We start from the raw sequence: 15230 nt of genomic DNA on the forward strand, positions 1-15230 counted from the left end.
GTGACTGTGTGGATCCTTCATTAGATCCCATTGAGTCTTTACCTGCACAAGTAGAGGGGGCCTTAGAGACCGAATTCCCCCCTGAACCAAGAATACACATTTTCATAGGACTTACAAGGGTCTAGACCAGAGGTTTCCAAACTTTTTCTTATCACCTACCTACTTTGTGATTCACCAGCTGCCTGCATATCCCCTACCAGCATACATTTTATATTTTAACCCCTTAAATGATGATTATTATAACAAAAATTAAATCTGCCATTGTGCAATTTCTCCCGCGTGCCCCCCGCAAAGCTGTCTTGCGTACGTACCCCAAGGGATACACATACCACAGTTTGGGGACCCTGGTCTGGACATTTGTACAAAATGTGCTGAAAGCAGTTAGAGCGACGTCGACGCTCTACACACTTTACCTTAGGATTGCAGCGGAAGTTCTTCAGTTCTGCAATTTTACTTTGCCTCATTACATCTGGCATCTGGAAAGGATAAAGAACATCTTTTGGAAGGACGTCAGGAAAAAAAGAAAATTCCCCGATTCCTCCAAGTCGACAAAACAGACTTCTGCTCAGACCAACTTCTGGTGTAGCCTCTTCATTCGTTAAAAAAAAACAACAACACACCATCTAATTCACAAATCGTACAACGTGCAAGGAGAAAAATCATCCTATAGTTTAAAACAAGCAAGAAAGCAGTTCACGTGCAAGAGCTACTGGTGTCCAGAAGACAAGGCGGGGCGCAGGCCCTGGGCACCATCTTGGGGCACCCCGCAGCACCCCGGCAGGGTCTCGGGGCACCCCACGGGCCCTGGACACGAATTTGGGGCACTCCGCGGCACCCCTGACGGGGTCTTACGGCACTCCGCAGCACCCCGGCAGGGTCTCGGGGCTCCCCGCAGACCCTGGACACGATGTTGGGGCACCCCGCGGCACCCCTGACAGGGTCTCAGGGCACTCGCGGCACCCCTGAAAAGATCTCAGACCCCCTGGAAGGATCCCCGGGCCCCCCACGGCACCCTGGACAGGATCTCGCAGCACCCCTGAAAGGATCGAGGGCCCCCCTAGGCCATAGGGCGGGTTGCGGGCAGAGGGTCACGATCCCGGCCCGGGACCCTACCTCCATGGCCGCCGCCGGAGCGAGTCCCTCAGGCCGGGCCGGGCCGGGCGGCTCCCGGGGTGGGGAAGGGAGGGGGCGTGGCCTTCGGGCCCCACCCCAGAGAGGCGCGCGGCGCAGGCGCAGTCTGGCGCGCGCCCCGCCTACAGTGCGCAAGCGCATACCAGAGAAGGCAAGGCTCATGGAGTCAGATGCGCAGGCGCAGTGTGAAATCTGAGGGAGGCGAGGAAAGGGCAATGTGCGCAAGCGCATTGTGAAATCTGAGGCAGGCGGCGCCGGGTGGGGGGGGTTAGAAGGGTAGTGCGCGCAGGCGCAGTGTGAAGAGGTGGTGGCAGACGAAGGGCAAACGGAGGAGGTGGGGTTGTGCGCAGGCGCAGGACTGCTGGGCGGGAATTAGGAACCTGTAGCCCCGCCCCCTCATGCGCCCTGTTAGGCTGGGTGTCTTCATGGCTGCGTTGCCAAGGCAACCACCCGTGGTGCTCGCACCTGCCCAGGCCTGGGTGCAAGGGGACACCCCAGGGCCCGAGCTGCCCTCACAGGGGTGCCTGCATGTCTCCCCGTGCAGCGTTTGGCGGGAGCTGCGATGGCCTGACAGGCATTAACGTGTCTCACACTGTTCACGTGCGAGTCGTGCGAGAAAGTGAACCTGTGGCCTGTTAAAACTGATCCCTCCCCGGAGCGACATGGCTAACCAGCCACTAAGAGGTTCCACATCACTTGTGAAACGTCTTCGTGGCTGGTTTGCACGGCGCTTTCCCTTCACACTCTGGTCCCCTGCGCGGGTGCGCGATGGGGATTTTTGACCCCAGCTCCCAACAAAGTAGGAGTAGGTAACATAGCAGAGGAAGGAAGGAAGCCCTGACACCAGCTTATACCACTGTCCTAACTACTCGTCTTCCTTTGACCCCATTGCCTCCCAGTGGCTGGCGCCTGCCAGGGGTCCAGCGATGAAGGAGAGCTCAGTAGCCAACAGGTTCAACGGCAGCCAAATGTCTGCAACCTTCCCATAGCTCAGCTGGTTGCATGCGAATGCAGCTGGATTGCTGCTTTTTGTGGCTACCAAATGCAAAAGCATCACCGGCCGTCCCGAAACGGTGCTGGGGAAACAGCCCGATACAACCATCAGCGATGCAGTTTCTTCTACAGAGACAAAAGTCGGAGATAATGGAAGAACATGGGTCGTTGAGCAGAAAAAAACCCTTCTACGGAGCAGGTAGGGGAGGAGACTTGGCTTTGTGCAAGCTGTTTTCCCTTTCTACACCTTTCTTTTTTTTCCCCACTTCGTTTTCATCTATTTAGATTATGAAATAGGAAATGTCCCTTACCCTTTGTAGAGCCCCAGGTACAACACAGCACCGGGCTTCACTGGGATGATCCCAGTGGCATCTCTGTACATTAGTGTAAGGCAAACAATGAATACTCATTAGAAATGGTTGCAAGGAAAGGTAATAAACAGCAAACACACACAATTCAGCGCATGCTTCGGGAAGACCGCCCCATCGCAAAATGTCCTGTCAAGCTGAACAAAAAATGCAAGCTGACGCTGGCGCTTTCCGACTGCGCCAAACGTTGGGTCTAGTTAAGCAGTGGAGGGTGGCAAGGACACGGTTAAAGTTTATCGCCTGGAGATCTTTTTGTTTGAAGTATTTTCTCAAAATAAACCATTTAATCCTGGGGTGTAGCACCATTATACAGATGGCCCTGTCTGTTGTCCTGGTATACATCCTAAAAAGGTTGATACTGCATTGTCTGTGATGCCAGGGGCATCCATACAGCCTGCAGCTGATATTTTGAAAACTCATCTCCCTTCTCTGCTTTCTCCCTTTACTTCCCATAGGCCCAGCTGGCATGTTGGATAAATAATAGGTTTCTCAGATATCTCTAGTTCAGCCTCAGGATCCAGCAAGGTGCTGGCATAGCTCAGCAACCTGTCAGATAAAACAAAGGGAAAATCTTCAGCTTCTTTGCCTTCACATCTTCTGGGCTAAGGTCAATGCAAGTTCTCTTAAGTCTCCCCAAACCCTGCTAGCCATATCTGTCTCCAAGCAGACCAAGAACAACAATAGTAAAGTAACAACAGAAAGAAAATGAGTGTGGTGTGTCCTGCTGTTTTTGCAAGCGGCGTGCGTTCTTGGGTTCAATCTCAAATCAGACCAGCCACAGCTGTTGCCAACTTGCACTTCTTTTGTGCTTTGCCCTGCATCATGCTCTACCTCTGGTCACGACAAAAAAGGCTCTGTGCACCACAGCTGAGTCTGAGTGTGTAAGACCAGAGCAGCCTCTGCTCCTCCAAGCCGAGGCTAGCTGGATGCTTCGGATTTACAACCAGTTGCCCTAATTTCCCTACTCCTTAGCCACCTCTGTGGTCATGTAGGACCGTAGCTACAGTGCAAACGGGGGGATGGAGACACCTCTAGTACTTGCATACCGCACAGCTGTGCTTTACAGCTCCTAACTAAGCATGAACAAGGGATTGGCTTGGAATCTGGGGCTGCAAATGGATGTCACATTATCCCCAAATAAACCATTTTATCCTGGGATGTAGTGCCATTGTACAGATGGCCCTGTCTGTTGTGCTGGTATACATCCTAGAAAAGTTTCCCCAATGAGAGGTAGTAGTCATTTATCCTGGGATATTGCAAAGGACATCTGTACAGTTATCCCAAGATTGAGCCACTGAATCAATGGCAGGAAAGTGGCAGTGCATTCAGCCACTCTGAAGGGTGATCTTTGTAAAAGCCGAGCCTAGGATATATTTGTCCTGGGACAAACACTGGTGCAACTTATCCAGGGACAAATGCAACGGGTGTTGCTAGCCCAGGGGAATTGAGATGCACAGAGGTTAAGCGAAGGGAGAAAGGTCATTCCAAACCCGAATCTCCAAAGGAGCAGTATGCGGATTCAATGCTAGAGGACACGCAACCTTGAATGTACTCCTTCCACAGACTGAAATCTATACCAACACGAACAACTAAAACAGAGGTGAGGCTTGAATGCTGTTATAATTACAAACGCTTAATGTTCCCATTTTGCTGTCTATTCTTTTTCAAATCATTTGCCAGATCGCTCTTTCTCCCAAAGATCCTAACTCCTCTCCCCTAGATTGCTACCTTTTTTGCCCATGCACAGATCAAGATGAACTTGATTGTGATCATTACTGGGGGTAGTTTTGAACTATTGGTGGCAGACAGACCATTCAGGAAATAAGCCCCACTCCACTTCCCATTCCAGACAGGAGGTGGTAACACCCTGGATGTGCCCCATGCCATCATTTTTGAATGCGCTACAATCCCAGACACCTTTCCCACCTCATTTCCAGGGTACATGAGCACAGAGTTTGAATGGGTGAGGGAGATTATTTCCTTGATGGTGCGACTAAATAACAGCAATAAACCAAAGGCAGAGGAATTCACAGATTCACCAAAGTATAGGGCTGGAAGGGACCTCAGGAGATCATTGGGTCCAGCCCCCCCTGCTTGGGGCAGGAAAGACCCAAATTACCCCAGCAAGGTGCACGTCCAGTCTCCTTTTGAAGATGTCCAGGGTAGGGGCCTGCATCACCCCCGCTGGGAGTCTCTTGCAGAGTCGGCTCACACGAACCGTGAAGATGTTTTTCCTTATATCCAAATTAATCAAACTGCTTTGGGCTTTCTCATACCTGTACTACTGAACGAGGTTTCTATTTTGGTGAGATTATCTATATTGCCTCAGAAAGTAAAGGACCCAGTCAAAGGTCAAGGTCATATTGGGTTAGGTGTCGTACAGAAAAAAAAAAAATCACATTTATACTTCCCCATTAAAACTCTTTCTGTCTTAATGGGACTCCTTTGCACTCCAGAATAAATTCCACTGAACAAAGTGAAAAAAAAAAAAGGCTGTTGCAGGGCAGGAGGAATTTGAAAGCTCCCCAGAGCCATGCTTACGAACCTGAGTAAAGGAACAAGGTCATTATCAAGCAGATGTAAGCAGACGATTCCAACTTTGAGCCTAGTCTGCATATAAAATGAACTTTTCCAAACAGATTTTAACACCTTCAACACCACCTTTGAAACATGAACTTTCATTTCTACCCAGGAGAACTTTTACAATCTTTTCTCCGACACCTGATGAAGGGTGTTAGTGCCCAAAAGCTTGCAATTAAAGAATCGCATTTGCAAAAATCTAGTTGGTCTAATAAAAGATATCACCTCTACTACAAGTCCTGTATGGCAAGAAACCTTAGTAGAAGTGTGTTCTGTAGCAAGTCTCATTCCTCAGCCAACAAATGATTCCTGTTTCAATGCACTTGAGCTATAACGACCAGTTCTATATAAAGCAACTCCAGTCCACCTCTCTGATTTAATAGAAAGGCTTGAGGGGAAACAGTGATCAATGGGACACAGGAGTGAGGAGGGGAGTCGAATCACTCGTAGACAAATATCACCGGAACGAAGGAGTCCTGCTTATCTTCACTGCGGTTGACATTTACAAAGGGCATAATCAGTTTTGCTGACATTTCAATCTGCCGCTCTCCGCTCTAAAATAAATACAGGTAACCCGTGGAAACCTAGTGTCAGTATAAAAATGAAAAGAAACAAAACAGGAGGATTAAAGCCAAGAGCAACAAAAAAAACAAGCTACCAGCAAGTACAAACTACCTGACTCACTTATAAGACCTTCCATGCAATGATCTCAACGCCATTAATATTCTTGTCTGGCAATACCCTGAGTAAACACTAATTCTACTTTTAAAGGTTTGCAGAGGTTAATTAACCTTTTCACAGTCCTGCTAACATAATACTCCACCTAGAAATTCCAATTGGTACTTGTCAATACCCGTAGACATGATACAAGTCCCGCTCCAGATATCCCCATCATCTACATATGCACCAAGTGAAATTCACTTCTACTCACACCTTACCCCAAGGCCAACGCACCCTTGAAATCCAGCAAGATTTAAAACGATGAATAGACTCCATGCTGACTTTTGCACAAAGAGACATTAAGACTTAAATATCACATAAATCATGCAGGGATCAGGTCTTGACCCCTCCCCATAGGGATGCATTTTGCCTTATTGATATTTTGAAAGATCATGAGCAAAAAATGAATACATTTCTTTTGGGTGTAGCATGCTATAGTTTGGAAGGTGCCAGGTTCATTTTCCCCCTTCTTTAATTACTTCAGGTCAGAATATGATCCAGCTGAATGTGATCAAGAGAACAATACTGGTTACACCCTCCTCTGCTGCTGTGCTACTCCCCCATGCATCACAGTGAGGTCACAGGGGAGGGGATCTGAAAAGGTTGCACATCTTCACACTTCTTCTGGTCGCTTAGATCAGCTGGTTGAACCACTGCTATTCCACAGGCCTTTCAAGTCCACTCTGATCCCCAGCATTATCCCAGGATCATGGGGTTGGAAAGAACCTCAAGGGTCACATGGCCCAACCCTTTCCACAAACACAAGGATCCTATTCTTTAATCATCCCTGAAGTTTCTGTAAAATCATCTTAGCCTCTTCCTGAAAATTTCCAATGAAAGAGATTCCACCCTTTCCCTGGGTGGTCCACTCTACTGTCTTCCTAACAAGAAAGCAGTTGCTCTTGAGATCCAATATACCAGGAAGTCTCCTTTTCTACCATTTAAAGCAAATAATTATAGGGCCTGATAACTTGTGTTTGCTGAAACTGTCTTCCAGCCTGGATCGGGAGACTTCAAGAGACAGAGAATTCCCCACCGCTCTTGGGAGCACTGTCTATTTGTTGTTCCTGACAAAAACTAATCTTTTAAGAAAAGGACTGCAAGAATCAAGCTCAGTTTCTTGATTAAACTCACATGCAAACAGCAAGGTATAGAGTTGTGTGTCAGCAGTCCAGGAGTGACAGCAGCTACAGCTATGGGATGAAGCAGACTCATTAGACATGCTTTTATCTATACCCCTCTGGTTTCCAAAAGACTATTCTGTGCATTAATCAGAGTCTTACTAATCAAGTTTCTACTCATCTTCCATCTTGTTTTGAATAAACCATTCCAGAAAATTAGCACATCTTACAAACATTTGTACTAAGCAAGCCCCAGTATAGGGTGTGTGTTTCCTGTGCATCATTCAGCTCTACTTTCTTAGGATCCTTTATCCTGTTTTTTCTGCTGTGTTGCTGTATCTAGCACCGTGGAGTGTGTAACATGAGTGCAAAACCTTCTGGGAGTGCAGTTCATTGCCATGCAAAGTGCTGTTCTCAGTGAGGGCAGGTGGCAGAACAAGGAGCAATGGGCTCAAGTTGCAGCAAGGGACGTTGAGGTTGGAGATTAGGAAAAACTCTCTCATGAGGAGGGTAGGGAAATACTGGAACAGGTTACCCAGAGAGGTGATGGACTCTCCATCCTTGAAGGATTTTAAGGCCTGGGTAGACAAAGCCTTGGCTTTGGGCCAGTCCTGCTTTTGAGCAGGAGGTTGGACTAAATGACCTTCCAACCCTCATTTTCTATGAAATAAAAGACATTCTGGGAACACAAGGGGTAAGCTAACATTAGTTTGTACCCCTTTATTAAACATTGCTAATTTGAGCTTGTGTGGCTTTAACTTGCATCCGTCGATTCTTGTTCTGCTTTCTCTGCTAGAATCAGAGCTCTTTAGTATCCCATAGTTTTTTCCCTATGAAATATTTACATACCATAAACAAGATAAATATGCTTTGAGTCCTTCCCACAGCTCCTTTGGAGCAGCTCAGCTGCATGCCACACCTTATAGATGACTAACCCTATAGTATCAAACTAATCTGGCAGAACAGGGATTCTGCTTCTAGGAAATGATCAAACGATTATGCTAATATTCCAGGAATTAATCCTCTAAAAGGGTAGCAGCAAGACCAATTACTGTCATCTGTAAAGGTGCTATCGATGACGCATGATAAAACAGTTAATTTTACACATGGCCGTTCCTTTTATTTCTTCTGCTAATGGCTTTTCAGGTAGCTGTTTTCTTTGAAACTATTTGATGGGCAGCAGAGAAAACAAGTAGCCTGTCGGCGTTAGGAAATGCTAGATGAGTAAGAGATAATTAATAGAATTAGCTTTGTACTTGTAAGCGTTAGGCTTTTATCTCAGCACGTTGACCTACATGTTATGATTAGAATGACTTAAAACCAACCCTGGCCAGAATTTTTACAATTAGCTGCCTAAAGCCGGGCACCTAAATTGGTCTGGTCTGGTTTTCAGCAGGCAGGGATCGATCCCTCCCCCATGGAGATCTCACCTGACTTCTGCAGAAGTCACTGGTTAAAAACAGATGTCAGGCTTATCCCGGGTCTGACTCGCATTAAAACAGGTGTGGGATAATCACACAGGGAGTTTGACTGGCAATTAACTCAAATTAGCCCCTGCTTGGGGTGTGGGATGTTGTAGTTTGGGATGGCCTTGCTTTGAGCAGGGGGTTGGATTAGATGTGACCTCCCGAGGTCCCTTCCCACCCTCATTTTCTATGAAACCCGCACTGCTCAGGGGGGCTCAAGGCTGCCGTCCAGCTCAAGCCCATTCACCATCTACATTAGAAACACCTAACTGGCTCCAGACTCTCGGCCAAGCATCAGGTGCTGGGATCAAGCCTCCTCCCTGCAGCACTCACCTGAGCACCGCACTCCTCAAGCATAAGATGTTTTCAGCAGCAATCCCACAACTTGGTGTGCCTGACTTCCAGTCCTTCTGCACACTGCATCTTGTCCCTATTGCCTATAATTGTAGCTGAGCACAGATATAAAGCCTGGTCCTTGCACAGAGCCCTTCTGGGAATCAGACTGCCCACTATTTGTCTCTCCCTTTGTGCTTCACCTGCAGCCACCCCAAGGTAACATGGACTGGGCTGGTGGCTGAAGCTAGCTGAGGGCAGCAGTGCAGTCATGCCCTCAGACCCCTTTTCACATACGTAATTTTTATAATAAATGGATTGAGGAAGTCAAGCCACAGCTGACTGGAAAAGAAGCGGGAGCAGCTGCTTTCTCTACAGAACAGTAGTTACAGGTCTACTGGGGCTGCATCGATGCAAGGCTTACCAACTTCCAAGTGCCACATGCACAGCTCTCTATCTTAACATCCTTGCTCTCATATCCAACTTTCCAAGGTGCCTACGCAACATGGGACATAATTAAAGTACACTAAGAGAAATGAAAGTAGGAAAATCCATGGAGCTGAGCACTATGTCATTGGGTCATAGCCCAGGGCATCAGAGATGCAACAACACTTATCTGATGGACACAAGCCAGACAAAGACAAGCTGAGGGACCTGGGACTCTTCAGCTTGAAAAAGAGAAGGCTGGGAGGGGACTTGGTAGCAGCTTACCACAACACTGGCGGGGATCATCAAGGGCTTGGTGAACAACTGTTCACCAGGGCACCCTTGGGGAAAACCAGGAGTAATGACCACAAACTCCTGGAAGACCGTTTCAGGCTCAACATTAGGAAACGCTTCTTCACAGTCACAGTGTCCAGACTGTGAAATGAGATCCCTCCAGAAGTGGTGCAATCGCCTACTCTGGAAATCAAGAGGAGACTGGACAGTCACCTTACTGGGGTTACCTGACCCTAGTTATCTTTCCTACCTGGTGCAGGGGGCTGGACCCAATGATCTTCTGAGGTTCCTTCCAGCCTCATAATCTATGAGACAGGACAGTGAACAAGATGGAGCATATATCTGATCTAATATGGCAATTCCTATTTCCCTGTGTAAAAAAGCGTTATTTCACTAAGGATGTGGTTGAAATATCTAGCGGTAGAATTTGGCCATCAGCTATCAATGGAAGTGAGATGCTTCTTCTGCAGGGAGGTGTGTGTGTCAAGCAAACAAGCTATTTCCAGCTTGTGGAGGGGGTGTGTGTCTGTGTGTGCAAAGGAAACAAGTTATTACCAGTTTACGGAGGGTGTGTTTGTGTGTGTGTATCTGGGCATGTCTACACGTGCATTTACGCCGGCTTAAATTTACTGCGCAGCAAGCAGGAATAGGCCGGTATCTACACATGCAGGTGTTAAAGTGCATTAACTCTGTGTGTGGACTGATTTGGGACTAAAGTTACACTAGAGGAGTTTAGGTTTTCGGTGTTAGTAAAATTTATCACCAGGCCGGTTCTTCCTCATTTACATGAGTCTGAATCACCTTCATGGAAATGAACAGAGCAGCTCTGCTGCACTGACTCCACCTGCAGTATCTTCTGTATATCTCTAAATGGGAGGCGAATCCCATAGTAGAAAACACTGAGATATTCTGGCTTTTTTTAGGGCTAAAAACAAAAAATCACTCCAGGATTGCATTCTTTCCACATTTCCACATTCCACAAATCTGTTTGCTGTCTGTCTAGTTTCACTGCTAGCTAACGACCACCCAAGAAAGACGTCTAGACCTAAAGTCTGGGGCCACATCAAGGAAAGACTTACCTGTTTTAGCTCACCTGCCATGTGCCATGCTGCAGTCACCTCTTCTGCGACAGCATTGAAAACCATTTTGTCACATCTTCACTCGTTCAGCAAAAAGCGAACCACTGCTAGCAATCGCCATCCACTGTGGGTCATTTCCAAATACATGCAGATCCTTGGACATCTCTCAGCCATTATGCCAGGGAAGAGGGAGTCTTATTTTACTCCAGGATCTCACGCATAGTTGTAACCTTTTCTATAGAGAGCATCTTCTGCCTGAAGATCTCAATGCACTTTGCAGACGTTGACTCACCAGCTCTCCCATGCATCCTGAGGTATGGAAGGATCCTCAGTTTACAGAGCAGAAATTTGGAAATAGAAGAGCTGTGACCTAATAGGACTGCTTTGTTACAAGAAGCCAGCAACAAAGCCATACGTAGAACCAGCATCCCTGACACTCCAATTTCCTATGAAGCCACTATACGCTCTTCCTTCCTTTTTCACAGATTCATCCTCTGAAAATACCAGTTTTCTTGAGCCACTAGCCAGGACCTGGGCAGCCTGTGCACCCTCATGTCAATCTTACCCCATTAAACATCTCATATCTCCCCATTACACCTTTTCAGAACAGTGGAGAATACCTCTTTGTTACAGCCTTGTAAAACCCTAGTACGTGAGCTCAGTCACAGCAACACTTTCAGACTGTGGTGACATTACTAATTAAGCCAGTCTTATCCAAGCTTCTGGAAATATCCACTAATTAGGTTCATAGACGTAGGGTCAGAAGGGACCTGAGCAGATCATCAAGTCTGACCCCCCTGCCCTGGGCAGGAATGATTACTGGGCTCATATGCCTCCTGGTAAGTTTAAGCTCATATAACCCCGGCTAGGTAATTATCAAGCCTACTTTTAAAGACCCCCAGGGCAGGAGCGAGCACCATTTCCTTTGGAAGCTGGTTCCAGATCCTAGCTGCCCCGACTGTGAAGTAGTGCCTCCTGATGTCCAGCCTGAACCTACTCTCCACCAACTTGTGGCCATTGTTCCTTATTACTCCAGAAGGTGCTCGGGGGAACAGGGTCTCGCCCATCCCTCTCTGGTCCCCCCTGGTAAGTGTGTAAACGGCCACTAGATCCCCCTCAGCCTTTTCTTATGGAGGCTGAACAGGTTCAGGTCACGTAGCCTCTCCTTGTAGAGTCTGCCCTGCTGCCTCCAGATCATGCAGGTGGCCCTCCTCTGGACCCTCTCCATGCTGTCCACATCCCTCCTGAACCGGACGCAGTACTCCAGCTGCGGTGTGACCAGTGTCGCGTAGAGGGGGAGGATCACCTCCTTGGACCTGCTCGAGATGCATCTGTGGATGCATGACAAGGTGCGGTTGGCGTTCCTGACCGCGTCCCCACTTTGTCAGCCCATGTTCATTTTGGCATCAATAATGACTCCAAGATCCTTTTCTGCCTCTGCACTGACGAGAAGGGAGTTCCCCAGCCTGTAGGTCTGCTGCTGGTTCTTCCCCCCCAGGTGCAGCACCTTGCACTTGTCAGTGTTGAAACCCATCCTGTTCTCATCCACCCACCCCTGTAACCTGTCCAGGTCCAGTTGTAGCCTGTCCCTCCCTTCCAGCATGCCCACCTTGCCCCAAATCTTGGTGTCGTCAGCAAATTTGAACAGGGTGCTTTTTACCCCCTCGTCCAAGTCGCTAATAACGAAATTGAACAGTGCGGGCCCGAGGACCAAGCCCTGGGGAACCCCACTGCCCACATCCCTCCAGGTTGAATAAGACCTGTCCACCACCACTCCCTGTGTGTGGCCCTCCAGCCAGTTAGCGACTCATCTGACTGTGTAGGCATCGACACCACAGTCCCCTAGTTTTTTTAATGAGAGTAGGGTGAGAGACCATGTCAAAGGCCTTCCTGAAGTCCAGAAAGACTACATCCACTGCGACACCTACGTCCAATGCTTTTGTGACCTGATCGTAGAAGGCCACCAGGTTGGTCTGACAGGGCCTGCCTCTAATGAACCTGTGTTGGTTGCCCCTGAGCATCATCCCTGCTGCCGGTCCCTCCCAGATGTGCTCCTGGATAATTTTCTCAAAGAGCTTCCCCAGGACCAAAGTAAGACTAACGGGCTTATAGTTGCCCGGGTCCTCCCTCCTCCCTTTTTTGAAAATGGGGACCACATTGGCCTTCTTCCAGTCGTCTGGCACCTGGCCAGAGCACCATGAGTGCTCGTAAAGCCGTGCCAGGGGCCCCGCGATGACTCCTGCCAATTCCCTCAACACCCTGGGGTGAAGAGCGTCCGAGTTCCCTAACTCAGTTCTCTTTGAACCTAGGCCTGGAGGAGTCTCTCCAGAGTCCATCCTGAATGCCAATGTGGTGGGGATGTCCCGGTCCCCGCTCAGAAAAATGGAGGCAAAAAATTAAAAGGTCAGCTTTACCATCTGGTGCAACCACCAGATTGCCAAGCGTATCCTGCAGGGGCCCCACGTTGCCTGGTGCCTTCTTTTTACTCCCTATGTATTTAAAAAAAGGACTTTTTGTTGTCCTTGATCCTTGATGCTAGTCCTAGTTCTGTCTCTGCCTTAGGCTTCCCAACAGCCCCCCTACAGACTTGCGCGATGGAGGTATAATCCTCTTTGGTGATAGCACCCCCCTTCCACTGGATGTACCCCTCCTTTTTGGCTTTCAGGTGCTCCTGAATGGCTTTGGCGAGCCAAGGGGGCTTTTGAGCACTCTTGCCCCCTTTGACTCACGTTGGGACTGTCACCACTTGGGCTCGGAGGATCGTCTCCTTAAGGAATGACCACTCGTCTTGGACACTTGGTTCCCCTACTCTTTGGGACTATAATGCCTCTCCTACCAATCTTCTCAACTCATTGAAGTCGGCCTTCCTGAAGTCAAGGGCTACTGCCTTGCTGCAGGCCCTTGGCACCCTGCACTGGATGGTGAATTCCAGCAAGCAATGATCACTATTGCCCAGGTGGTAGAGGACCTGGAGTCCCCTCACCAGGTCATCGCCTGTGACCAGGACAAGGCATTTCCCCTGGTAGGACTGTGTACCTCCTGGGTTAGGTGGAGGTCTTGTATCTCAGCAAGGAACCTACGTGAGTGGTCAGACCTGGCTGGCCTCCCAGCAAATGTCCGGGTAGTTTAGGTCACCCATGATGACCACATCCCTTGACTTAATTGCCTCTGCGAGATGACCTGAGAATTCCCGGTCCAGCTCTTCCCCCTGGTTGCGTGGTCTGCAGCAGACCCGCACCATTAAGTCCCTTTCCCCACGATCCCCTTATATCCTGACCCAGAGCACTTCAGCCTGCCCCTCCTCTGACCCCATCCTGTTAGTTGAGGATGTGTATTGCTCTTTGACGTCGAGCGCCACACCCCCGCCTTTGACCTTAGCCTAAAGGCATTTAACCTTAGCCTGAAGCCCTGGTTTGACAGCAGGCTCACCAAGGAGTTGCCTGTTCATTGAAGCAGACGATCCAGGAGCTTCTCAGATCTTTCTTCTCCTTAGATAGGTGTGGATATCACATGTTCCTATTCCCCTTGTGTGAAACGACACCGCATCCTTCACACTTGAATGCCGGGGGAGCGGCAGGGAGCATACGCGATGCTCTTTTTATTCACCTTAGCAAAAGTTCTGCTGACCAGCGCTCTGCTTTGGATAAAGCAGGAATTAGAAACCTATTGCAGCCCTTTCAGCTCTCACACATTATTAACTGCTGAAGTAATAAGAAATGTATAATGCAGTCTGCTCACCTAGTATAATTTAGAGAGTAATCAAAGCAAGGAACTGGCAGGCAGGGCAACTAGATTTTACTCCCAGCTCTGCCAATGACTTGCTGTTTGAACAGTGTCAGTTCTTTTAACACTTCCATACTCTGGCTACAAAAGGTGAACAAAACCAGGCTGTAAACTGAGAGTTTAAGGGGAATCCTTAACATATTTACCGTTCTTAAACACCATTGAGGATCAGCTTCTCCTTGACTCAAGGTCTTCAGATGGGGAAAGTGCTGTCTCCATCAAGGACAAGTACTGTTATTAACCCAAATTTGTAGGGTCTAGGTACTGTTGGGAGTGATACGAGTCCTGCTCCCATGGCATGATGGCAGAGAGACATCAGAGAATCAGTGCCCGTTAAGAAAATGGCCTGTTGCTGATGGCGGTTGTTAGCAAAAGTTGGCTTTTGGCTCAACGGCCAGTGAAGATGGGCTAAAGCTATTTCAGAGGCATAGTGGACCACGGTAACAAAAGCAGGGAGGTCAAGTGAGTTAAAACAGCCAAGTGTTTCTTGTATCTCCCCCTGACCTTAGCCATCTAAATACCTTTTGGGGATCTGGGCTGGAATTTCTTCTTACATATCCTGTTTATACAGCACCTAGCACAATACAGCCCAGCTGAGTCTCTACGAGCTATTCAAGTACTTACAGGATCAAAAGGTTAATCATATGATAGGGGTGTTGGGATGCTGAGGCTTGTAAAGCTTGCGGTGACCCTTGGCTGGAAAGGAAATGAAGAGCTGTGTTCGCAGGGGCAGTCGGGACTAGTTCTTTCCCGGCTTTTTCAACATGTCAGCCTGCATTTGCTAAGAGTACAGTTGTTAGGAGAAACTCGGGCAGTTCATTTTTGGCATCCAAACCCTCCAGACATATTTTTAAGCAGTAAACAGACTCCTCGAGCTAGGAAGTGGGTGGGATTCATTACTACCATTTCACCCTTGACAGCTGTCAGCTGCTTCCA

At 48.3% G+C, this 15230-nt stretch overlaps 1 protein-coding gene across 4 annotated transcripts in view; it reads right to left on the bottom strand.

Moving 5' to 3' along the window:
• The window catches only part of MKNK1 (MAPK interacting serine/threonine kinase 1), a 31175-nt gene extending 29955 nt beyond the window's left edge, over positions 1-1220 (bottom strand). For 2 of the 4 annotated variants that reach the window (XM_019479293.2, XM_006264038.4), the window contains exons 1-2: positions 1114-1220; positions 414-476 (exon numbers count right to left, since the gene is read on the bottom strand). Coding sequence is in view for 2 of the 4 variants with exons in the window: in XM_006264038.4 (XP_006264100.2) it covers positions 414-476; positions 1114-1119 (69 nt within the window). In the remaining 2 variants the exon portion in view is untranslated. Of the gene's footprint in view, positions 1-413; positions 590-1113 lie in introns of all 4 variants that reach the window. The other 2 variants (XM_019479292.2, XM_019479291.2) reach the window with 1 other exon arrangement.
• Positions 1221-15230: the final 14010 nt, after the last annotated feature.

Source organism: Alligator mississippiensis, chromosome 5 (genome assembly GCF_030867095.1).
Source record: "Alligator mississippiensis isolate rAllMis1 chromosome 5, rAllMis1, whole genome shotgun sequence".
Classification (NCBI taxonomy): domain Eukaryota; kingdom Metazoa; phylum Chordata; order Crocodylia; family Alligatoridae; genus Alligator; species Alligator mississippiensis.